Here is a 26,930-nt window from a genome sequence, read left to right on the forward strand (position 1 = left end):
CATCACTGCAGAGCGCAGAATAAAATATTACCAAGTGGTGTTCAGAGAACAGCAATGTGTTGCAGATCCTGTCATATACCTACTACAATGTCATGATTAAAGAGATAAAATGTTTAGGGTAATAAAGTACAACTTGTTAAGTTCTCCAGAATCTATGATTAAATAACAATATTTAATGGGTTTAAAGTACAACTTTGTCAAGTGCAGCAACAAAATGGCTACCTGTGCATTTCCTGCTGGTGTCTTCCTTCTTGGAGGAGCTCATTAGTTTACAGTTGAAGTTTTCCTCCCAGTATTCTGCGAACCAAACGTTCCTGCGGTTGTTCTCCAGCGTCCGCGATGTGAAGTATGCGTCAAACCCTGGAAATAAAAGACAGATAAGAAAGTCTTAGAACAAGTCTTTAGAACAAGTCTTTAGAACAAGTCTTAGAACAAGTCTTAGAACAAGTCTTTAGAACAAGTCTTAGAACAAGTCTTTAGAACAAGTCTTAGAACAAGTCTTTAGAACAAGTCTTAGAACAAGTCTTAGAACAAGTCTTTAGAACAAGTCTTTAGAACATGTCTTTAGAACAAGTCTTAGAACAAGTCTTAGGCCTCAAGAGTATCTTTGTTTAACAATCCACTGTTTGTGTAGAAAAACGGCATGTGGGCAAAACTCCTCTAACTCTAAGACTGACTATACATTATTCCCATTATGTAAGACACTTTTACCTCCATGTCACACCCTGACCATAGTTTGCTTTGGATGTTTCTATGTTTTGTTTGTTCAGGGTGTGATCTGAGTGGGCATTCTATGTTGTGTATGTAGTTTGTCTGTTTCTGTGTTTGGGCCTGATATGGTTCTCAATCAGAGGAAGGTGTTAGTCATTGTCTCTGATTGGGAACCATATTTAGGTAGCCTGTTTGGTGTTGGGTTTTGTGGGTGATTGTTTCCTGTGTTAGTGTTTGTGCCATACAGGACTGGCTACGGGGTTTCACAATTATTGTTTTGTAGTTTGTTCATGTATAGTTTTTTTAAAAACCATGAACTTCAACCACGCTGCGTATTGGTCCTCTCCTTCAACGGAAGAACCCCATTACACTCCAAGCTTTATCAATGTCCAGTTCCTAGATCAGAATAGACCCTCGACCCCTGCTGAAATAGACCCTGTGAAACCAATTGCACAAAAATATCCATTCCCTGGCTGGCTCCATTGCCAATAGGGATGGTGCCTATAAGTGTCAGGAATTAAAGCTGATGAGTAAATCCGTAGAACTGTCCTTCAGCCTTGAACTTGCTCCAACCTGCTCCAACACAATGTAACACCGTCAAACCTGCTCCAACACAATGTAACACCATCAAACCTGCTTCAACACAATGTAACACCGTCAAACCTGCTCCAATATAATGTAACACCGTCAAACCTGCTTCAACACAATGTAACACCGTCAAACCTGCTTCAACACAATGTAACACCGTCAAACCTGCTCCAACTCAATGTAACTCCGTCAAACCTGCTCCAACACAATGTAACTCCGTCAAACCTGCTCCAACACAATGTAATACCGTCAAACCTCCTCCAATATAATGTAACACCGTCAAACCTGCTCCAACTCAATGTAACTCCGTCAAACCTGCTCCAACACAATGTAACACCGTCAAACCTGCTCCAACACAATGTAACACCGTCAAACCTTCTCCAACACAATGTAACTCCGTCAAACCTGCTCCAATATAATGTAACACCGTCAAACCTTCTCCAACACAATGTAACTCCGTCAAACCTGCTCCAACACAATGTAACACTGTCAAACCTGCTCCAATATAATGTAACTCCGTCAAACCTGCTCCAACACAATGTAACACCGTCAAACCTTCTCCAATACAATGTAACACCGTCAAACCTGCTCCAATATAATGTAACACCGTCAAACCTGCTTCAACACAATGTAACACCGTCAAACCTGCTCCAACACAATGTAACTCCGTCAAACCTGCTCCAACACAATGTAACACTGTCAAACCTGCTCCAATATAATGTAACACCGTCAAACCTGCTCCAACACAATGTAACACTGTCAAACCTGCTCCAACACAATGTAACACTGTCAAACCTGCTCCAACACAATGTTACACCATCAAACCTGCTCCAACATAATGTAACACCGTCAAACCTGCTCCAACACAATGTAACACTGTCAAACCTGCTCCAACACAATGTAACACCATCAAACCTGCTCCAACATAATGTAACACCGTCAAACCTGCTCCAACACAATGTAACACCGTCAGACCTGCTCCGACACAATGTAACACCGTCAAACCTGCTCCAATATAATGTAACACCGTCAATCCTGCTCCAATATAATGTAACACCGTCAAACCTGCTCCGACACAATGTAACACCGTCATTCCTGCTCCAACACAATGTAACACCGTCATTCCTGCTCCAACACAATGTAACTCCGTCAAACCTTCTCCAATATAATGCATCACGCCATGACTTTCCCCAGCGTTGTTTCAATGGCCTAAAGAGTATAATAGAGTTTCTAGTAGATTCAAGTTTAATTGCCTCTCTTACAGTGTGAACAGAGAGAGACTACAGGGGAAAACCAGTTAATCAATTGAACCTTGGCAACAACAGAGCAATGTCTTCTGTTGTTTTTATAGCCAAGAATGGTTAAAAACCCGGGTTTGCAGAGTTCTACAAGACTGACTGTTAGCCTACGGAGCTAAATCATAGGCTTTACCTTTGGGGGAGCTAATGGAAGACGTGTGTCCATTGCACAGTTGGATTACTGTTCTATCTCAATAATTGTATTGTGTAAAAATCGATAGGTAGCAATGAGCGTCTCTCATCTGGCAGTATTAGTTAAGCTGTCCTTGCCCCAACAGTAATGTCCCAGTAATAATAACGTTTTCAGATTGAAATGAACATCCTGACCTTGTCTGGTACTTTTTGTGGAAAAAGCCCCCAGTTAAAAAAATTTATTTTTTATTTTATTTAACCTTTTTTTTTTGTTATAGTCCTGGTTCAATAAAGCAAGAGGTATGACATAATGACTACAACTTAAATAGATCCATTACAGAAAGACTCACACCAATCATCTTATAGGGTCGGCGTACAATTGGCCCAGCGTCGTCTGGGTTAAAGGAGGGTTTGGCCGGGATTGACCGTCATTGTAAAAAAAAAAAAATTGGTCTTAACTGAGATATTTGCACAACATTGTTAACTGACAATGTAAATAAATGAATATTTATCCCCACCAATACTGCTGCAGCAGGAAGTTGTTAATTATGGTGATAATAATTACAGCATCCTAATTATAAAGGGGACATGACAACAAAGTGAACACAGTGAACACATAATGCTGACCCTGTGTGTGTGTGTCCTGTGTGTGTGTGTCCTGTGTGTGTGTGTCCTGTGTGTGTGTGTCCTGTGTGTGTGTGTCCTGTGTGTGTGTGTGTGTGTCCTGTGTGTGTGTGTCCTGTGTGTGTGTGTCCTGTGTGTGTGTGTCCTGTGTGTGTGTGTCCTGTGTGTGTGTGTGTGTGTGTGTGTCCTGTGTGTGTCCTGTGTGTGTCCTGTGTGTGTGTGTCCTGTGTGTCCTGTGTGTGTGTGTCCTGTGTGTGTGTGTGTGTGTGTCCTGTGTGTGTGTTTGTGTGTGTGTCCTGTGTGTGTGTGTGTGTGTGTGTGTGTCCTGTGTGTGTGTGTCCTGTGTGTGTGTGTGTGTGTGTGTGTGTGTGTCCTGTGTGTGTCCTGTGTGTGTGTGTCCTGTGTGTGTGTGTCCTGTGTGTGTGTGTGTCCTGTGTGTGTGTTTGTGTGTGTGCGTGTCCTGTATGTCCTGTGTGTGCGTGTTTGTGTCCTGTGTGTGTGTGTCCTGCGTGTGTGTTTCCTTTGTGTGTGTGTTTCCTGTGTGTGTGTTTCCTGTGTGTGTGTGTGTGTGTGTGTGTGAGTGTCCTCCTGTGTGTGTGTGTCCTCCTGTGTGTGTGTGTGTCCTGTGTGTGTGTGTTTCCTGTGTGTGTGTGTGTGTTTCCTGTGTGTGTGTGTGTGTGTGTGTGTCCTCCTGTGTGTGTGTATACAAGAACTCCTCAGTAACAGTGACTACTACCACATAAGATAAGGGCTCTGCCACTCCACGTCTCCCCAGACCAGAGTCCCGGGAACGGACAAGGGAGAGACCATGTAGTGGTTTCTGGTAGGACATAAGATGTGATGACCACCTGAATGCCACCCTATTCCCTTTAAAGTGCACAACTTTTGACTAGGGCCCTATAGAGCTCTGGTCAAAAGTAGTGCACTACAAACGGAAAAGGGTGCCATTTTGGATGCATTCCAGGTAAAATGCTGCTGTTAGCTGCTCTGAACCCTGTGTAGAGAAGAGGCTAACAGAATAACAGCACAGGTCACCATCCCTCGGTGAACACAGCAGCACCCTGTCACCACTCACAGTACGTGCATCCCAAATGGAAACCTGTTCCCAACATAGGGCTCCGGTCAAAAGTAATGCACTACCCTATTGGGCCCTGGTCAAATGTAGTGCACTATAAAGGGGATAGGATGCCGTGTGGGATGCAAACCACATATCTGTGTGATTCCCGCAGCACGGTGTCACTTCTCAATATGTATCTCTTCTGATCAGAGCGGTGACCTGTGGGGCTTAACGCATGGCCGCGTGGCTAACACCGTGGGATATCCAGTACCAACCGACATCAAAGCAAATAACTCCCCTTTTATCTCCAAGCCCCTGTACCAACACCACTTCTCTGTTTGTGTGCTTTACAACTCTGATTCAGAGACATGAAAGAGACTGTGATAATAACATGAACGCTTCTAAAACAGCTAAGTATTTTTTTGTGAAATCCAAAATGTACTTAGAAAATACAGCAACATTTTAACTTGGTTTTTAAAAAATCCATCAAAATGATACAACTGGACATGTTAAAGGCCTGTAATAACATAAATGAACTGAAACAGATGTATGAGTGCGTTGTTGTATTGAGAAAATGGACTTTATGTTTTCAATTAGGTGTAAAAATGCTTCCTTCAGGGATAGAGAAACAACAAATAAGGGATGATTGGAGAAGGTGAAAGACTGGTGGAGCGATACACATTAATGGATCGAGATGGAGGACATAATTGTGGATGGGTTTTGAGGATGAGTGAGAGAGAGAGAGAGAGAGAGAGGGTGAGAAAGAGTGAATTGAATTGTGAGAGTCAGAGTCAGAGGGAGAGAAAGAGGGAGAGAGAATTGAATTGTGAGAGAGCTAAAGAGAGAGCGAGAGCGAGAGAGAGAGAGAGCGAGAGCGAGAGAGAGAGCGAGCGAGAGAGAGTGAGAGAGCGAGCGAGAGAGAGCGAGCGAGAGAGAGCGAGCGAGAGAGCGCAAGAGAGAGAGAGCGAGACAGAGAAAGAGCGCGAGAGAGAGAGTGAGAGCTTGAATTGAATTGAGAAAGAGGGAGAGAGAGTGAGAGTGAACTGAATTGTTAGAGACAGAGAGAGAGAGAGAAAGAGAGAGAGAGAGTGAGAGCAAGAGCAAGAGCAAGAGTGAGAGCGACAGACACAGAGACAGAGAGAGAAAGAGAGAGAGAGAGAGTGAATTGAATTGTGAGAGAGCTAAAGAGAGAGCGAGAGCGAAAGAGAGTGAGAGCGAGCGAGAGAGCAAGAGAGAGAGAGAGAGAGGGCACCTCAGGAAATAAAAAAATAACTGGCTTCTTCCTCTACCTTCTGCATTATGTATGCCCTGCAATTATCTACAAGGGAAAATGTAAAGCACAAATTACACTCTGATTAATCATTGTAATCATTTGTCTGACTAGTGGTTGAAAGAACATTTTATTTGAATGTGCATTTACATTCCTACCGTCGGCAACTCCTTTTTTCATTTCAGCTCAAGTGGATTCTAATCTAATCCACTTAGTCTGTCTGTCTACATGAGGCTGAGAAATGAGGGACGGCTTTTTGTTACTGTTACCAAATGCTGCCATGTAACTAGGGAGGTTGGGTAGATACAGCCCTGTATGAGAAGCGTTTTAAACTTTTCATGCTTAAAAACAACAAGTGTTCTGTCTCAGCTTCATCTCCCAACCATGACAATACGATAATTGGCAGTTACAAACCAAAATAATGTGCCAGTCGTTTTTTCTTTCTTTGTTTGCAAAATGTGCACCTCAGACTAGCTGTATTATATGAAATATTGAAACGTTTGAGCCGGTCTTTTCTAGTTATGTGATTTGATTAATCTTTTTGAGATGTTTATATTTTGGATTGTATGACCAGATATGTTGGGATTAGATTTCCCCTTAAATTGTTGTTTAGTGTAAAATTAAGTTATCATTAACTTTCACTATGTAACACGGAACTACAAAATAATATGAGTGACTGTATTAACTTCTTATAGCTGCAGGGGCAGTATTGAGTAGCTTGGATGAAAGGTGCCCAGAGGTGCCAAGAGTAAACGGCCTGCTCCTCAGTCCCAGTTGCTAATATATGCATATTATTAGTAGTATTGGATAGAAAACACTCTGAAGTTTCTAAAACTGTTTGAATGATGTCTCTGAGTATAACATAACTCATACGGCAGGCAAAAACCTGAGAAGAAATCAAAACAGGAAGTGAGAAATCTGAGGTTGGTCGATTTTCAATCCTGGCCCTATTGAATTCACAGTGGCATATGAATGAAGTTGCACTTCCTAGGGCTTCCACTAGATGTCAACCGTATTTAAAAACTTCCATTGCTTCTCTAGACACAAAGGAATTCTCCGGTTGGAATGTTATTGAAGATTTATGATGAAAACATCCTAATGATTGATTATGTACTTAGTTTGAAATGTTTCTTCAACCTGTAATATAACTTTTTGAAGTTTTTGTTAGAAGTAATGCTCGACCTGCACGAGCATTTGGATATGTGTACCTAACAAAAGTAGCTACTTGGACATAAATAATGGACATTATCGAACAAATAAAGCATTTTTTGGATACTAGGATTCCTGGGAGTTCATTCTGATGAAGATGGGAATGTTAATCATGTTATTTCTGGTTTCTGTTGACTCCAACATGGCGGCTAATTTTATAATTTTTCTGAGCGCTGTCTCAGATTATTGCATGGTTTGCTTTATCCGTAAAGTTGTTTTGAAATCTGACACAGCGGTTGCATTGAGGAGAGGTATATCTATAATTCCATGTGTATAACTTGTATTATCATCTACATTTATGATGAGTATTTCTGTTGAATCGATGTGGCTCTCTGCAATATCACCGGAAGTTTTTGGAACTAGTGAAAGTAACGCGCCAATGTAAACTCAGATTTTTTTATATAAATATGAACTTTATCAAACAAAACATACATGTATTGTGTAACATGAAGTCCTATGAGTGTCATCTGATGAAGATCATCAAAGGTTAGTGATTCATTTTATCTCTATTTGTGCTTCTTGTGACTCCTCTCTTTGGCTGGAAAAACGGCTGTGTTCTTCTGTGGCTTGGTGGTGACCTAACATAATCGTTTGTGGTTCTTTCGCTGTAAAGCCGATTTGAAATCGGACACTGTGGTGGGACAAACAACAAGATTACCTTTAAAACAGAATAAGATTACATGTATGTTTGAGGAATTGTAATTATGAGATTTCTGCTGTTTTGGCGCCCTGCACTTTCACTGGCTGTTGTCATATCGATCCCGTTAACGGGATTGGAGCCATAAGACGTTTTTAATACTATTATGTGTCTAACAAGCCTGCTAGAATGACGCTCAACACATCCTGTTCGCTAGTTATTCTTATTCAAGTCAAAGTTCCTGAGTGACGTTTCGAGAGGACAACAACTTCTCAAAACCAAAAAACAATAACTGAATTCTCAGTTTAACAGAACTGATTTTTTCAGATGTAAGCCGTGGGAAACGGTGAGTGAGTTGGGATCTGATTAGACACGGGAACTACCCATAAGGCTCTGTTCAAAAGTAATACACTATGTAGAGAAGAGGGAAGTTTGTGTGCGTGTGTGTGTGTGTGTGTGCGTGTGTGTGTGTGCATGTGTGTGCGTGCGTGTGTGCGTGTGTGCACGCATGTGTGTGCATGCGTGTGTGCGTGTGTGCGTGTGTGTGTGTGCATGTGTGTGCGTGCGTGTGTGCGTGTGTGCACGCATGTGTGTGGAGGTACACAGAGGAAAGTAGATAACAGTGCATCTGAAGCTCCGACCTCAGAGGAAACTGACATGATATGTGTTCTCTTCACTGGCATTTATTGAAACAGCAACATCAATTGGAATCCACGGATAAAAAGGTACAATAGCTATCCAACATGTGTGGATTGTAAATAGTGTACGTTTGTCATGTAGAAGTGGGGTTTCCTCTGTCATAGTCTTCCATGGTGATGTCACATCGCTTACAACCTAGAGGACTACTGTTGCCCCCTGATAAACAATCTAGTTTACTGGTGATGTCACGTCCCTTACAACCTAGAGGAGTACTGTTGCCCCCTGATAAACAACCTAGTTTACTGGTGATGTCACATCCCTTACAACCTAGAGGAGTACTGTTGCCCCCTGATAAACAACCTAGTTTACTGGTGATGTCACATCCCTTACAACCTAGAGGAGTACTGTTGCCCCCTGATAAACAACCTAGTTTACTGGTGATGTCACGTCCCTTACAACCTAGAGGACTATTGTTGCCCACTGATAAACAACCTAGTTTACTGGTGATGTCACATCCCTTAAAACCTAGAGGACTACTGTTGCCCACTGATAAACAACCTAGTTTACTGGTGATGTCACATCGCTTACAACCTAGAGGACTACTGTTGCCCCCTGATAAACAACCTAGTTTACTGGTGATGTCACGTCCCTTACCACCTAGAGGAGTACTGTTGCCCCCTGATAAACAACCTAGTTTACTGGTGATGTCACATCCCTTAAAACCTAGAGGACTACTGTTGCCCACTGATAAACAACCTAGTTTACTGGTGATGTCACATCCCTTACCACCTAGAGGAGTACTGTTGCCCCCTGATAAACAACCTAGTTTACTGGTGATGTCACATCCCTTACAACCTAGAGGAGTACTGTTGCCCCCTGATAAACAACCTAGTTTACTGGTGATGTCACATCCCTTACCACCTAGAGGACTACTGTTGCCCCCATGAAAAACAACCTACTAGTTTGTTACTCGTCCAGTGGACAGCTGACGTGCCTGGTGTCAAGGTGGAAACATAAGGGATCAAATCCAAGGGCTGGTTGGTAAATGTTACATCGTACCAGCGTTATGGTTTGGTGTTGCTGTGGTGTGTGTGTGTGCGTGTGCGTGTGCGTGTGTGTGTGTGTGTGTGTGTGTGTGTGTGTGTGTGTGAACAGAACGGTGTCGATAGGGGATCATACATTCCTGGGAGACAAGTATTGAGCCGCCTGCTCATGGAAAACCTACAACGACAAGTGGCCAAATAAACACACACAGCCTGGGGTCACTGTGAAAGTCAGAGCCATGCTGTGATTCTAATAGCTGAACGTAATACTACATTTTGTTCCATGCAGATTTAGATTTAAATCCTGAAAGGAAAACCTCATTTTGTCGAAGTGTGAGAATCTAGTTAATTAACCGATGGTTCTGAGATAATCCAGTTGGTGGAAAAGGTACATAGGTATTTTACCTTTATGTTCAAGTATCAAGGCTTGTGTATAACAGTAGCATCTGAAAAATGAACTTATCCTCACCAAGTGACCTGACCAGGACAAACTAGTGGGGCAAAAACATGATCAGGACAAACTAGTAAGGTCAGGTTATAACAGGACAAACTAGTAGGGTTATAACAGGACAAACTAGTAGGGTTATAACAGGACAAACTAGTAGGGCTATAACAGGACAAACTAGTAGGGCTATAACAGGACAAACTAGTAGGGTTATAACCTGACCAGGACAAACTAGTAGGGTTATAACCTGACCAGGACAAACTAGTAGGTCTATAACAGGACAAACTAGTAGGGTTATAACAGGACAAACTAGTAGGGTTATAACAGGACAAACTAGTAGGGTTATAACAGGACAAACTAGTAGGGTTATAACATGACAAACTAGAAGGGCTATAACAGGACAAACTAGTGGGGTTATAACCTGACCAGGACAAACTAGTAGGGTTATAACATGACAAACTAGAAGGGCTATAACAGGACAAACTAGTAGGGTTATAACAGGACAAACTAGTAGGGTTATAACAGGACAAACTAGTGGGGTTATAACAGGACAAACTAGTAGGGTTAAAAAAGGACAAACTAGTAGGGTTATAACCCGACCAGGACAAACTAGTGGGGCTATAACATGACACACTAGTAGGGTTATAACCTGACCAGGACAAACTAGTAGGTCTATAACAGGACAAACTAGTAGGGTTATAACAGGACAAACTAGTAGGGTTATAACAGGACAAACTAGTAGGGTTATAACAGGACAAACTAGTAGGGTTATAACATGACAAACTAGTAGGGTTATAACAGGACAAACTAGTAGGGCTATAACAGGACAAACTAGTAGGATTATAACCTGACCAGGACAAACTAGTAGGGTTATAACCTGACCAGGACAAACTAGTAGGTCTATAACAGGACAAACTAGTAGGGTTATAACAGGACAAACTAGTAGGGTTATAACAGGACAAACTAGTAGGGTTATAACATGACAAACTAGAAGGGCTATAACAGGACAAACTAGTGGGGTTATAACCTGACCAGGACAAACTAGTAGGGTTATAACATGACAAACTAGAAGGGCTATAACAGGACAAACTAGTAGGGTTATAACAGGACAAACTAGTAGGGTTATAACAGGACAAACTAGTGGGGTTATAACAGGACAAACTAGTAGGGTTAAATAGGACAAACTAGTAGGGTTATAACCCGACCAGGACAAACTAGTGGGGCTATAACATGACAAACTAGTAGGGTTATAACCTGACCAGGACAAACTAGTAGGTCTATAACAGGACAAACTAGTAGGGTTATAACAGGACAAACTAGTGGGGTTATCACAGGACAAACTAGTAGGGTTAAAAAATGACAAACTAGTAGGGTTATAACCCGACCAGGACAAACTAGTGGGGCTATAACATGACAAACTAGTAGGTCTATAACAGGACAAACTAGTGGGGTTATAACAGGACAAACTAGTAGGGTTATAACCTGAACAGGACAAAATAGTGGGGTTATAACAGGACAAACTAGTAGGGTTATAACCTGAACAGGACAAACTAGTAGGGTTATAACAGGACAACCTAGTGGGGTTATAACCTGACCAGGACAAACTAGTGGGGTTATAACAGGACAAACTAGTAGGTCTATAACAGGACAAAAGGTAGGGTTATAACCTGACCAGGACAAACTAGTAGGGTTATAACAGGACAAAATAGTAGGGTTATAACCTGACCAGGACAAACTAGTAGGGTTATAACAGGACAAACTAGTGGGGTTATAACCTGACCAGGACAAACTAGTCTATAACAGGACAAACTCGTAGGGTTATAACCTGACCAGGATAAACTAGTAGGGTTATAACAGGACAAACTAGTAAGGTTATAACAGGACAAACTAGTAGGGTTATAACAGGACAAACTAGTAGGGTTATAACAGGACAAACTAGTAGGGTTATAACAGGACAAACTAGTGGGGTTATAACAGGACAAACTAGTAGGGTTATAACAGGACAAACTAGTAGGGTTATAACAGGACAAACTAGTGGGGTTATAACAGGACAAACTAGTAGGGTTAAAAAATGACAAACTAGTAGGGTTATAACCCGACCAGGACAAACTAGTGGGGCTATAACATGACAAACTAGTAGGTCTATAACAGGACAAACTAGTGGGGTTATAACAGGACAAACTAGTAGGGTTATAACCTGAACAGGACAAAATAGTGGGGTTATAACAGGACAAACTAGTGGGGTTATAACAGGACAAACTAGTAGGGTTATAGCCTGAACAGGACAAACTAGTAGGGTTATAACAGGACAACCTAGTGGGGTTATAACCTGACCAGGACAAACTAGTGGGGTTATAACAGGACAAACTAGTAGGTCTATAACAGGACAAAAGGTAGGGTTATAACCTGACCAGGACAAACTAGTAGGGTTATAACAGGACAAACTAGTAGGGTTATAACCTGACCAGGACAAACTAGTAGGGTTATAACAGGACAAACTAGTGGGGTTATAACCTGACCAGGAAAAACTAGTCTATAACAGGACAAACTCGTAGGGTTATAACCTGACCAGGATAAACTAGTAGGGTTATAACAGGACAAACTAGTAAGGTTATAACAGGACAAACTAGTAGGGTTATAACAGGACAAACTAGTAGGGTTATAACAGGACAAACTAGTAGGGTTATAACAGGACAAACTAGTGGGGTTATAACAGGACAAACTAGTAGGGTTATAACAGGACAAACTAGTAGGGTTATAACAGGACAAACTAGTAGGGTTATAACCTGAACAGGACAAACTAGTAGGGTTATAACAGGACAAACTAGTAGGGTTATAACAGGACAAACTAGTAGGGTTATAACCTGACCAGGACAAACTAGTAGGGTTATAACATGACAAACTAGTAGGGCTATAACAGGACAAACTAGTAGGGTTATAACCTGACCAGGACAAACTAGTAGGGTTATAACATGAAAAACTAGAAGGGCTATAACAGGACAAACTAGTAGGGTTATAACAGGACAAACTAGTAGGGTTATAACCCGACCAGGACAAACTAGTAGGGTTATAACATGACAAACTAGTGGGGTTATAACAGGACAAACTAGTAGGGTTATAACAGGACAAACTAGTGGGGTTAAAAAAGGACAAACTAGTAGGGTTATAACCCGACCAGGACAAACTAGTGGGGCTATAACATGACAAACTAGTAGGTCTATAACAGGACAAACTAGTGGGGTTATAACAGGACAAACTAGTAGGGTTATAACCTGAACAGGACAAACTAGTAGGGTTATAACATGACAAACTAGTAAGGTTATAACAGGACAAACTAGTAGGGTTATAACCTGACCAGGACAAACTAGTAGGGTTATAACAGGACAAACTAGTTGGGTTATAACCTGAACAGGACAAACTAGTAGGGTTATAACAGGACAAACTAGTAGGGTTATAACAGGACAAACTAGTAGGGGTATAACCTGACCAGGACAAACTAGTAGGGTTATAACAGGACAAACTAGTAGGGTTATAACAGGACAAACTAGTAGGGTTATAACAGGACAAACTAGTAGGGTTATAACCTGAACAGGACAAACTAGTAGGGTTATAACAGGACAAACTAGTAGGGTTATAACCTGAACAGGACATACTAGTAGGGTTATAACCTGAACAGGACAAAATAGTGGGGTTATAACAGGACAAACTAGTGGGGTTATAACAGGACAAACTAGTAGGGTTATAACAGGACAACCTAGTGGGGTTATAACCTGACCAGGACAAACTAGTAGGGTTATAACAGGACAAACTAGTAGGGTTATAACAGGACAAACTAGTAGGGTTATAACAGGACAAACTAGTAGGGTTATAACAAGACAAACTAGTAGGGCTATAACAGGACAAACTAGTAGGGTTATAACCTGAACAGGACAAACTAGTAGGGTTATAACAGGACAAACTAGTAGGGTTATAACCTGAACAGGACAAACTAGTAAGGTTATAACAGGACAAACTAGTAGGGTTATAACAGGACAAACTAGTAGGGCTATAACAGGACAAACTAGTAGGGTTATAACAGGACAAACTAGTAGGGTTATAACAAGACAAACTAGTAGGGCTATAACAGGACAAACTAGTGGGGTTATAACAGGACAAACTAGTAGGGCTATAACCTGACCAGGACAAACTAGTAGGGTTATTACAGGACAAACTAGTGGGGTTATAACAGGACAAACTATTAGGGCTATAACAGGACAAACTAGTAGGGTTATAACAGGACAAACTAGTAGGGCTATAACAGGACAAACTAGTAGGGTTATAACCTGACCAGGACAAACTAGTAGGGTTATAACAGGACAAACTAGTAGGGTTATAACAGGACAAACTAGTAGGGGTATAACCTGACCAGGACAAACTAGTAGGGTTATAACAGGACAAACTAGTAGGGTTATAACAGGACAAACTAGTAGGGTTATAACAGGACAAACTAGTAGGGTTATAACAGAACAAACTAGTAGGGTTATAACAGGACAAACTAGTAGGGCTATAACAGGACAAACTGGTAGGGGTATAACCTGACCAGGACAAACTAGTAGGGTTATAACAGGACAAACTAGTAGGGTTATAACAGGACAAACTAGTAGGGTTATAACAGGACAAACTAGTAGGGTTATAACAGAACAAACTAGTAGGGTTATAACAGGACAAACTAGTAGGGCTATAACAGGACAAACTAGTAGGGGTATAACCTGACCAGGACAATGTTGTGGGGCTATAACCTGACCAGGACAGTGTAGTGGGGCTATATCAATGACCACAATTGTTCCTGGTTATGTCACATTCCTTGAAATACTTGACTTTTTCCTTTAGCTCAAAATGCTACGGAGGAGCTGGGATGGCTAACCTGATCTGTGTCACAGCTCAAAGCATCTCTTCTCCGTTCTCTCATTGTTTGTCACTTTGGAACACTCTACCAATTCCACCAGAGCTATCTATTGTGACAGCCTGCCAGTGGTAATTCAGCACAAGCTAGCTAACTTGTATGGTACTGCAAGGCAGGGAGACACACTGAGAGCTAGCTAACTGGTATGGTACTGCAAGGCAGGGAGACACACTGAGAGCTGGCTAACTGGTATGGTACTGCAAGGCAGGGAGACACACTGAGAGCTGGCTAACTGGTACATAACACATCCACAAAATATCCAGGGTAGGTTACTGCAAAGCAAGTAAGCCGGCTAGACAACTGGTCCACAAGCATCACAAGCCAGGGTCACACAGTACAAGCTAGCTAACTGGTAAACAAAGCATCCAGACTACTGCAAGTCTGCCCACACATAGAACGAGCTAGCTAACTGGAAAGTTAGCCATACATCTCCATGAAAACACACAGTCCTCCAAACTGAATTAATAAAGAAGATTGAGGATCAGTGGGATCAAATCAAATTTCATTGGTCACAAACACATTATTAGCAAATGTTATTGGTCACATACACATGGTTAGCAGATGTTAATGCGAGTGTAGCGAAATGCATGTGCTTCTAGTAATATCTAACAAGTAATCTAACAATTTCACAACAACTACCTCATACACACAAGTGTTAAGGAATGATTAAGAATATGTACAAATAAATATGGATGAGCGATGGCTGAACGGCATAGGCAAGATGCAGTAGATGAGTACAGTATATACATATGAGATGAGTAATGTAGGGTATGTAAACATTATATAGAGTGGAATTCTTGGATCCTTTGGATCCTAAAACCCAAATTCTTCCTGTAACAATACCCAGTTGAAATGTACAACAATGGCACAGCAGTGTCTGTGCTGAGGTAAGTGTGCGAATGGGACATCAATCTCTTTGGATGTTTTTAACGTGCACCAAAGATTAAAATCCACCTATCTTCCTCACAGAAACAGCAGGGCTGTGTTTGAAACAAAGGACAAGGAAAGCCAGTTGAAAGCTGATATAGAGCCTTTGTGTTCTTTTTTTGTCTCAGTCAGAGCTGAGTGTGCTGTCTGTTAGTGATATGGGACTGACAAATGGGAGGTCCAAAATACTCACTCTGCCAGACTGTCTGGTTTCATCCCCAAAAAACACCCTATTCTCTTCACAGTGCACTCCATTTCACCAGGGCTTACAGGGATCTGGTCAAATGGAGTGATCTATCTAGGGAATAGGATGCCAATTGGAACACAGCCTCAGTTTATCCTGTACAGCCGACTATGCCAGACCTCTTTCATGTCAACACATTCACACCTAGTTTATTTTCTCTCTAGGTTTCAGCAAATATAAACACTGGGTATTTGCAGAATAAATGAATGAGTCATCACATGTTGACAATCATTCCACTCCAGTTTTTGGATGCGTTGCTCCCTGACCACAGCTTTGATGGGCAGGTGAGTCCTTCAGAGAACACACAGCACCTTCGTCATAGAGCAACATTTAGGTTAAACGCACAGCACCATCATCATAGAATCCTACTACACCAGCTCTGACACTCTTCAGATGTGGCAGGGCTTGAAAACATTTACGGACTACAAAGGGAAACCCAGCCGCGAGCTGCCCAGTGACCAGAGCCTACCAGACAAGCTAAATGTATTTTATGCTCGCTTCCAGGCAAGCAACACTGAAGCACGCATGAGAGCACCAGCTGTTCTGGATGACTGTGATAAAGCTATCGGTAGCAAAATCTTAAAACAGGTCAATATTCACAAAGCCGTAGGGCCAGATGGATTACCAGGACGTCAACTCAAAGCCCGCGCGGTCCAACTGATATTTTCAAACTCTCCCTGACCGAGTATGTAATACCTACATGTTTCAAGCAGACCATCATAGTCCCTGTGCCCAAGGAAGCAAAGGTAACCTGCATAAATGATTACCACCTCGTAGCACTCACGTCAGTAGCCATGAAGTGCTTTGAAAGGCTGGTCATGGGTCACATCAGCAGCATCCTCCCGGATACCCTAGACCCACTCCAATTCGCATACCACCACAACAGATCCACAGAAGATGCAATTTCAATCGCACTCCACACTGCACTTTCCCACCTGGATAAAAGGAACGCCTAATGTGATGAACAGCAATGCCTATTGCTGTTCATTGACTACAGCTCAGCGTTCAACACCATAGTACACGCAAAGCTCATCAGTAAGCTAAGGACCCTGGGACTAAACACCTCACTCTGCAACTGGGTCCTGGACTTCCTGACGGTCCATCCCCAGGTGGTAAGGGTAAGCTACAACATGTCTGTTACGTTGATCCTCCACACTGGGGCCCCTCAGGGGTGTGTGCTTAGTCCCCTCCTGTACCCCCTGTTCACCCACAACTGTACAGCCAAACACAACTCCAACACCATCATTAAGTGTGCTGACAACACAGCAGTGGTAGGCCTGATCACCGACAACAATGAGGGAGGAGGTCAGAAACCTGTCAGTGTGGTGCCAGGACAACAACCTCTCCCTCAATGTGAACAAGACAAAGGAGCTGATCATGGACTACAGGAATAGGCGAACATCCTGGTTGCATCCCCACCTGGTATGGTAAGTCCTCAGCATCCGACCGTGAGGAGCTACGGAGGGTAGAGCGTACGGGAAGGGCATCACTGGGGCTAAGCTTCCTGCCATCACTGGGATCACTGGCATCCAGGACCTATATACTAGGCGGTGTCAGAGGAAAGCCCCAAAATTGTCAAAGACTCCAATCACCAAAGTCAATTAATTTACCTTTATTTAACTAGGCAAGTCAGTTAAGAACAAATTCTTACTCTCAGTGACATCCTAGGAACAGTGGGTTAAATGGCTTGTTCAGGGGGAGAATGACAGATTTGTACCTTGTCAGCTCATTGGATTTGATCTTGCAACATTTCAGTTATAAGTCCAACGCTCCAACCACTAGGCTACGCTGCTGCCCCGAAAAGGCTCCTTAACAGCTTCTACCCCTAAGCAATAAGACTGCTGAACAATTAATCAAATGGCCACCGGACTATTTACATTGACACCCACCCCCCAAACTATTTGTTTTTTACACTGCTTTTACACACGGTTTATTATCTATGCATAGTCACTTCACCCCTACCTACATGTGCAAATTAACTAAACTAACCTGTACCCCGCACAGTGACTCTTTACCGGAACCCCCTGTATATAGCTTCCACATTGACTCTGTACCGGAACCCCCTGTATATAGCCTCCACATTGACTCTGTACCGTAACACCCTTTATATAGTCTCCACATTGACTCTGTACCGGTACCCCCCTGTATATAGCCTCCACATTGACTCTGTACCGTAACACCCTGTATATAGCCTCCACATTGACTCTGTACCGGTACCCTCTGTATATAGCCTCCAAAATTGACTCTGTACCGGTACCCCCTGTATATAGCCTCCACATTGACTCTGTACCGGTACCCCCTGTATATAGCCTCCACATTGACTCTGTACCGGTACCCCCTGTATATAGCCTCCACATTGACTCTTTACAGGTACACCCTGTATATAGCCTTCACATTGACTCTGTACCGGTACCCCCTGTATGTAGCCTCCACATTGACTCTGTACCGGTACCCCCTGTATATAGCCTTCACATTGACTCTGTACCGGTACCCCCTGTATGTAGCCTCCACATTGACTCTGTACCGGTACCCCCTGTATATAGCCTTCACATTGACTCTGTACCGGTACCCCCTGTATATAGCCTCGTTAATATTATTTTATTGTGTTACTTTTTATAATTGTTTTACTTTAGTTTACTTCTTGAACTACACTGTTGGTTCAGGGCTTGTGAGTAAGCATCTCAAGGTAAGGTCTACACATGTTGTATTCGGCGCATGTGACAAATAAAGTTTGATTTGATTTGATAGAACAATGTTTAGTCAAAACACAGCACCTTCGTCATAGGTATGATTGTAGAGGGAGGAGGACAGGGGTGGGAGGGAGGGAGGGTGGAAGAGGAGGAAGGAGGACGGGAGAGAGAGGAGGAGGGAGGCTGGGGGAGAGGGGACAGGGGAGGGTGGGGGTGGGGGTAGGAGGGACGATGGAGGAGGAGGAGGAGGAGGGAAGACGGGAGAGGGAGGGATGATGGAGGAGGAGGGAAGGAATGAGAGAGGAGGAGGAGGGAGGAAGGGAGAAGGAAGCGTGAAAGGGTTTCTGTCTGGTTGACTGAGAGGAGAAGGGATGGCTGCTGGGTTTGGACACACACACACATACACATACACACACCCACAGCACCAAGCAGAGCTGTGACGAGGAGCCTGGCTGAGTGAAAAAGAGACTGATGACTGGTGGGCTCTGGGCTGCTGGAGGTTAAGTTGGACGTGCTCTCTGCTCTCTGTGACTGAGGGAAAACCCTCTATTTGTTCAGCCTGCTGTGTTCACACCACATGCAATGGCAATTAAGAAGACAACACAAATCACCATCACTTGTTGTTGGGTTGTGTAGAATAACACCACAAAGATGGCAAAGAAACAAACGTGTCTGATTTGTGGCCTAAATTATGCATATGTTGAAAGAAGAAATCTTGACCCGGCTAAAATAGAAAGGCGGATGTGCAGTATAATTGCCTGCGCACGTAATGGGTCGGTGGTCCAACGACCACCCCTCATCACCGTCAAACGCTCCCTAAAACACTTCAGCGAGCAGACCTTTCTAGTCGACCTGGAAGGATATTGACCTCATCCCGTCAGTAGAGGATGCCTGGTCGCTCTTTAAAAGCGCTTTCCTCTCCATCATAAATAAGCATGCCCCATTCAGAAAATGTAGAACTAAGAACAGATACAGCCCTTGGTTCACCCCATACTTGACTGCCCTTGACCAGCACAAAAACATCCTGTGGCGGACTGCATTAGCATCAAATAACCCCCATGATATGCAACTTTTCAGGGAAGTCAGGAACCAATATACTCAATCAGTTAGGAAAACAAAGGCTAGCTTCTTCAAGCAGAAATGTGCATCCTGTAGCACTAATTCCAAAAAGGTTTTGGGACACTGGAAAGTCCATGGAAAATTAGAGCACTTCCTCCCAGCTGCCCACTGCACTGAGACTAGGAAACACTGTCACCACCGATAAATCTACGATAATTGAGCATTTCAATAAGCATTTTTCTACGGCTGGCCATGCTTTACACCTGGCTACCCCTACCCCGGCCAACATCCCAACACCCCCTGTAGCAAATTGCTCAAGCACTCCCCCCACCTCTTCTCCTTCACCAAAATCCAGACAGCTGACGTTCTGAAATCTGGACCCCTACAAATCTTCTGGGCTAGACAATCTGGGCCCTCTCTTTCTAAAATGATCCACTGAAATTGTTGCAACCCCTAATACTAGACTGTTCAATCTCTCTTTCGTATCATCTGAGATCCCCAAAGTTTGGAAAGCTGCCGCAGTCATCCCCCTCTTCAAATGGGGAGACACTATAGACCAAAACTGTTATAGACATATATCCATCCTGCCCTGCCTTTTTTAAATCTTTGAAAGTCAAGTTAACAAACAGATCACCGACCATTTCAAACCCCACCGTACCTTCTCCACTATGCTATCTGGATTCCGAGCTGGTCATGGGTGCACCTCAGCCACGCTCAAGTCCTAAACGATATCATAACCGCCATTGATTAAAGACAGTAATGTGCAGCAGTCTTCATCGACCTGGCCAAGGCTTTCGACTCTGTCAATCACTGCACTGTTATCGGCAGACTCAATAGCCTGACTTCTCAAATGACTTCCTCGCCTGGTTCACCAACTGCTTCTTAGATAGAGTTCTGTGTGTCAAATCGGAGGGCCTGTTGTCCGGACCTCTGGCAGTCTCTATGGGGGTGCCACAGGGTTCAATTCTCAGACCGACTCTTCTCTCTGTATATATGAATGATGTCGCTATTGCTGCTGGTGATTCTCTGATCAACCTCTACACAGACGACACCGTTCTGTAGACTTCTGGCCCTTCTTTGGACACTGTTCTAACAAACCTCCAGACAAGCTTCAATGCCATACAACTCTCCTTCCGAGGCCTCCAACTGCTCTTAAATGCAAGTAAAACTAAGTGCATGCTCTTCAACCGATTGCTGCCCGCACCCTTCCACCCGACTAGCATCACTACTCTGGACGGTTCTGACTTAGAATATGTGGACAACTACAAATACCTAGGCGTCTGGTTAGACTGTAAACTCTCCTTCCAGACTCACATCAAGCATCTCCAATCCAAAAGTAAATCTAGAATCGTCTTCCTATTTCTGAACAATGCCTCCTTCCTCATGCTGCCAAACAGATCCTCGTAAAACTGACTATCCTACCGATCCTTGACTTTAGCGATGTCATTTACAAAATAGCCTCCAACACTGTACTCGGCCAATTGGATGCAGTCTATCGCAGTTCCATCCGTTTTGTCACCAAAGCCCCATATACTACCCACCACTACGACCTGTATGCTCTCGTTGGCTGGCCCTCACTACATATTCACCACCAAATCCATCCAGGTCATCTATAAATCTATGCTAGGTAATTCCCTGCCCTATCTCAGCTCACTGGTCACCATAGCAACACCCACCCATAGCACGCGCTCCAGCAGGTATAGCCAACACTTCCTTTGGCCACCTTTCCTTCCAGTTCTCTGCTGCCAATGACTAGAACGAATTGCAAAAATCACTGAAGTTGGAAATGTATATCTCCCTCACTAACTTTAAGCATCAGCTGTCAGCGCAGCTTACTGATCACTGCACCTGTACACAGCCAATCTGTAAATAACACCCCCAACTACCTCATCCCCATATTATTACTTACCCTCTTGCTCTTTTGCACAACCAGTATCTCGACTTGCACATCATCATCTGCACATCTGTCGCTCCAGTGTTAATGCTAAATTGTAATTATTTCACCTCTATGGCCTATTTATTGCCTTACCTCCCTACTCTTCTACATTTGCACACACTGTACATATATTTTTCTATTGTGTTATTGACTTGTTTATGTGTAACTCTGTGTCTCTTTATTTTGGCCAGGTCAAAGTCGTAAATGAGATCTTGTTCTCAACTGTTCTACCTGGTTATTAAATAAAGGTAAAATAAAATATTTTAAAAATATAAAATAATTACAGGTCACAATGCCACAAATGTATCTGACAGTGATATACATAGATTATATTATTGGTACTCTCTCACGGCTGTAAGTCTGGGTCTGGGATTGTCAGGAGAAATAGCATACCATGTCAGCTAGAAACTCCAATGTGGGTTTAACTAAATGTGTCTCTATGACTGGGGGTTCTCTGTGTGTTCTAAATATGTCTCTATGACTGGGGGTTCTCTGTGTGTTCTAAATATGTCTCTATGACTGGGGGTGCTCTGTGTGTTTTAACTAAATGTGTCTCTATGACTGGGGGTTCTCTGTGTGCTCTAAATATGTCTCTATGACTGGGGGTGCTGTGTGTTTTAACTAAATGTGTCTCTATGACTGGGGGTTCTCTGTGTGTTCTAAATATGTCTCTATGACTGGGGGTGCTGTGTGTTTTAACTAAATGTGTCTCTATGACTGGGGGTTCTCTGTGTGCTCTAAATATGTCTCTATGACTGGGGGTGCTGTGTGTTTTAACTAAATGTGTCTCTATGACTGGGGGTTCTCTGTGTGTTCTAAATATGTCTCTATGATTGGGGGTGCTCTGTGTGTTTTAACTAAATGTGTCTCTATGACTGGGGGTGCTCTGTGTGTTTAACTAAATGTGGCTCAATGACTGGGGGTGCTCTGTGTGTTTTAACTAAATGTGTCTCTATGACTGGGGGTGCTCTGTGTGTTTTAGCTAAATGTGACTCAATGACTGGGGGTGCTGTGTGTTTTAACTAAATGTGTCTATGACCGGGGGTGCTGTGTGTGTTTTAACTAAATATGTGTCAATGACCGGGGGTGCTCTGTGTGTTATAACTAAACGTGGCTCTATGACCTGGGGTGCTGTGTGTTTTAACTAAATGTGTGTCAATGACCGGGGGTGCTCTGTGTGTTTTAACTAAATATGTGTCAATGACCGGGGGAGCTCTGTGTGTTTTAACTAAATGTGTCTATGACCGGGGGTGCTGTGTGTGTTATAACTAAATGTGTCTATGACCGGGGGTGCTGTGTGTGTTATAACTAAATGTGTCTCCATGACAGGGGGTGCTGTGTGTGTTATAACTAAATGTGTCTCCATGACAGGGGGTGCTGTGTGTGTTATAACTAAACGTGGCTCTATGACTGGGGGTGGTCTGTGTGTTATAACTAAATGTGTCTCCATGACAGGGGGTGCTGTGTGTGCTGTGCGTTTTCCCCTCTCTCTCCCTCCCTCCAACCCCAGGGTCCCGGAAACATCCATTTCCATAAATCATTTGTCAAAAAAGAAAAAAACTATTGCTGAAATCATCAAAGGGAGATCATTTCTTAACTTGGCACCTGTGGGTTCTCCCATGACCAATTACACCCGCAAGCTCAAGGTCACAGACTTCAACAACTTCCACTCAGAGTCCCACAGTTTCATCTTGCTTTTCTGACTGGCCTTTTGGGGAGGCTTGGGCACGAAGCATCGATGACTCTCACTCAGTAGTAGACTTTACCCTGCAGGGATATTTCCCAAATGGAATCCTATTCCATATCTAGGGCCTTTGACTAGAGCCCTGTCAACACTTGTAATGGCCCTGGTTGAAAGTAGTGCACTATAGAGTTAGTAGGGTGTCATTTGACATCAAGAGAGACATTCAGAGAGGTTGTGATCTACTTTAATACTGACGACTGGTGGACATGGCTAATTCACCTCACTACATCACACACACACACACACACACACACACACACATGCACACGCACGCACACACATACCATGCCTATATATTGTTGAATATATGGGTCAATAAGGTAGAAACATGTATTTCTATATTGCATCATATCTTGCAGTATATCTAGCAAATACAGCTCTAAAAATATATCTCACAACATACACTGAGTGAACAAAACATTAGGAACACCTGCTCTTTCCATGAAATAGACTGACCAGGTGAATCCAGGTGAAAGATATGATCCCTTATTAATGTCACCTGTTAAATCCACTTCAATCAGTGTAGATGAAGGGGAGGAGACCTGGTTAAAGAAGGATTTTTAAACCGTGAGACAATTGAGACATGGATTGTGTATGTGTGCCATTCAGAGGGTGAATGGGCAAGATTTAAGTGCCTTTAAACGAGGCGTGGTTGTAGGTGCCAATGGTATACTGTACTGATTTGAGTGTGTCAAGAACTGCAACGCTGCAAGATTTTTCAAATGCAACAGTTTCCCATGTGTATCAGGAATGGTCAACCATCCATAGGACATCCAGCCAACTTGACACAACTGTGGAACGCGTTTGAGTCAACATGGGCCAGCATCCCTGTGGAACGCTTTCAACACCTTGTAGAGTCAACATGGAGCCAGCATCCCTGTGGAAGCATTAGAGTCAACATGGGCCAGCATCCCTGTGGAAGCATTAGAGTCAACATGGGCCAGCATCCCTGTGGAAGCATTGGAGTCAACATGGAGCCAGCATCCCTGTGGAACGCTTTCGACACCTTGTGGAGTCCATGTCCCAACGAATTGAGGCTGTTCTGAGGGCAAAAAGGGGGTTCAACTGTATATTAGGAAGTTGTTCACTCGGTGTATATGTCTATAAATCTCAAGACAAATAGCGAAGGATTGGCCTGTGCAATATTCTTCCACAGTCAAGGAGAGAAAGGAAAGAGAGGGGACAAAAAGACAGTAAGCAGCTTCTTCTTTTTTTCTCCACTAAAAGTCATCCTGAGCATGTTGTTTCTGCAGGCACAACCTACCAGCGATGGTTGCTCTTTTTGGCAGGATAGTGACAGCTCCCACTGCTGCTTCCTCTAGCTGATGGACAGGGCTGATCTTGGCTCCCCAGCTGTCTGAACCGATCCACAGGAAATGACCCACCTGGTCCGCCCTCTTACTGGCGTTCAGGATACCCCTGCAATCAGAAACATATATGACTTCATATAATATAATATAATACGATAGGACAGTATAATATATGATATGATATGATAGGAAACGATAGTATAGGACAGGACAAGATAGGAAAGGACAGGATAGGATATGACAGTATAGGAATGGACGTGATATGATAGGGCAGGACAGGATATGATAGGATAGGATATGATATGATATGATAGGACAGGATATGATAGGAAAGGACAGGATAGGATATGGTAGTATAGGAATGGACATGATATGATAGGGCAGGACAGGATATGATAGGATAGGGCAGGATATGATAGGATAGGACATGATATGACAGGACAATATATGATAGGACGTGATATGATAGGATATGATATGATAGGACGGGACAGGATATGATAGGACAGGACAGGATATGATAGGACAGGATATGATAGGGCAGGATAGGACAGGACAGAACATGATAGCATAGGACACGATATGATAGGATAGGACATGATATGACAGGACAATATATGATAGGACACGATAGGATATGACATGATAGGATAGGACAGGATAAGATAGGATATAGTCCAATTCGTATTTTTGCTCTGCATCCTCCCAAGCCCCCAAGACACTATTGAAATACACACATGCACCCACGCATGCGCACACACACACACACACACACACACACACACACACACACACACACACACACACACACACACACACACACACACACACACACACACTCACAGCTATTCAAACGGTACATTGTTCTGTCATCACCCCCTTGTTCTCTCTCAGGAACTTAGTTCTTTCTGTTCTGTCTTCCGTTCGATTTTGTCTGAACAGAGAGAGCTAGTGTGAAAAGATGTTTCCTCAAATGAGCCAGGGAAGTTTGTTATATTGTCTTGACAGATACATCAACAGGATGTTAAATTGTATCCATTTTGATGCGTAACTACAATCACAAGTTCTTGTGACAAGACTGGTACATTAATATCAACTCTGTAATATTATAATATAATACTATACTAAATATAATGCTGTAATATAGTAGTATACTATACTGTAATGCTATGCTATTGTAATGAATACTCAGGGAGAAAGAGGTGTAGGTTCACGAGCAGAGTATTTACTATGCCTTCGCAGACGGCATGAATCGTGGTCACAGGCAGGCAATGGTCATACACAGGTAGGCAAACAGGCAGGCGAATCAAAACTAGGACTGAATGCTATAACCGGTTCTCACAAACAAGCTAGGAAAAAAGGCAGAGTCAAAAGAAACAATACCTCACAAAAGCACAAACAGAATGAACTGGACTAAATAAGGAGCTGATGAGACCAGGTGAGTAACTAACACAGGTGGAAATCAATGAACAAAAATTAAAGACAGGGCTACGTTCAAGAACACAACGAAACAGAACACAAGGTTGACTACGAAAATAAATACAGACTATAATGCCATACTACTATATAATGCTATAATATAATGCTATACTATAATAGTATACTATACAGTAATACTATACTGTAATGCTATACATGCACGTAATACTATAATATATTGCTGTACTATAATGCTATACTAAATATAATACTATAATATAATACTATAATATATTGTATACTATAATGCTATACTAAATATAATACTATAATATAATACTATAATATAATGCTATACTATAATGCTATACTATAATGCTATACTATAATGCTATACTATAATACTATACTATAATCCTATACTATAATGCTATACTATAATGCTATACTATAATGCTATACAATAATCCTATACTATAATGCTATACTATAATGCTATACAATAATCCTATACTATAATGCTATACTATAATGCTATACTATAATGCTATACAATAATCCTATACTATAATGCTATACTATAATCCTATACTATAATACTATACTATGATGCTATACTATGTATAATGCTATACCATAGTGCTATACCATAATGCTATAATATAATAGTATACTATACAGTAATACTATACTATAATGCTATACTACATATAATGCTATAATACAATTATATAATATAATAGTATACTATACTGGAATTATATACTATAATGCTATGCAATATAACGCTATAATACAACGGTATATAATACTGTAATGCTATACTATAATGCTATACTACATATAATGCCATAATATGCTATAATATAATGCTATACTATAATATTATACTATACTGTAACACTATGCTATAATAATACACTACATATAATGCCATAATGTAATGCTATACTCTGTATAATGCCATAATATAATTGTATACTATAATGATATAATATAATGCTAC

The 26,930-nt window shown here is 42.3% G+C and overlaps 1 protein-coding gene across 2 annotated transcripts in view; it reads right to left on the reverse strand.

Annotated features, from left to right (window-relative positions):
• The window catches only part of grm7 (glutamate metabotropic receptor 7), a 413,809-nt gene that overhangs the window by 150,378 nt on the left and 236,501 nt on the right, over positions 1-26,930 (reverse strand). For both annotated transcript variants that reach the window (XM_031825761.1, XM_031825762.1), the window contains exons 4-5: positions 24,460-24,614; positions 223-360 (exon numbers count right to left, since the gene is read on the reverse strand). In XM_031825761.1, coding sequence (XP_031681621.1) covers positions 223-360; positions 24,460-24,614 — 293 coding nt within the window. The remainder of the gene's footprint in view (positions 1-222; positions 361-24,459; positions 24,615-26,930) is intronic.

Source organism: Oncorhynchus kisutch, linkage group LG5 (assembly GCF_002021735.2).
Source record: "Oncorhynchus kisutch isolate 150728-3 linkage group LG5, Okis_V2, whole genome shotgun sequence".
NCBI lineage: Eukaryota > Metazoa > Chordata > Actinopteri > Salmoniformes > Salmonidae > Oncorhynchus > Oncorhynchus kisutch.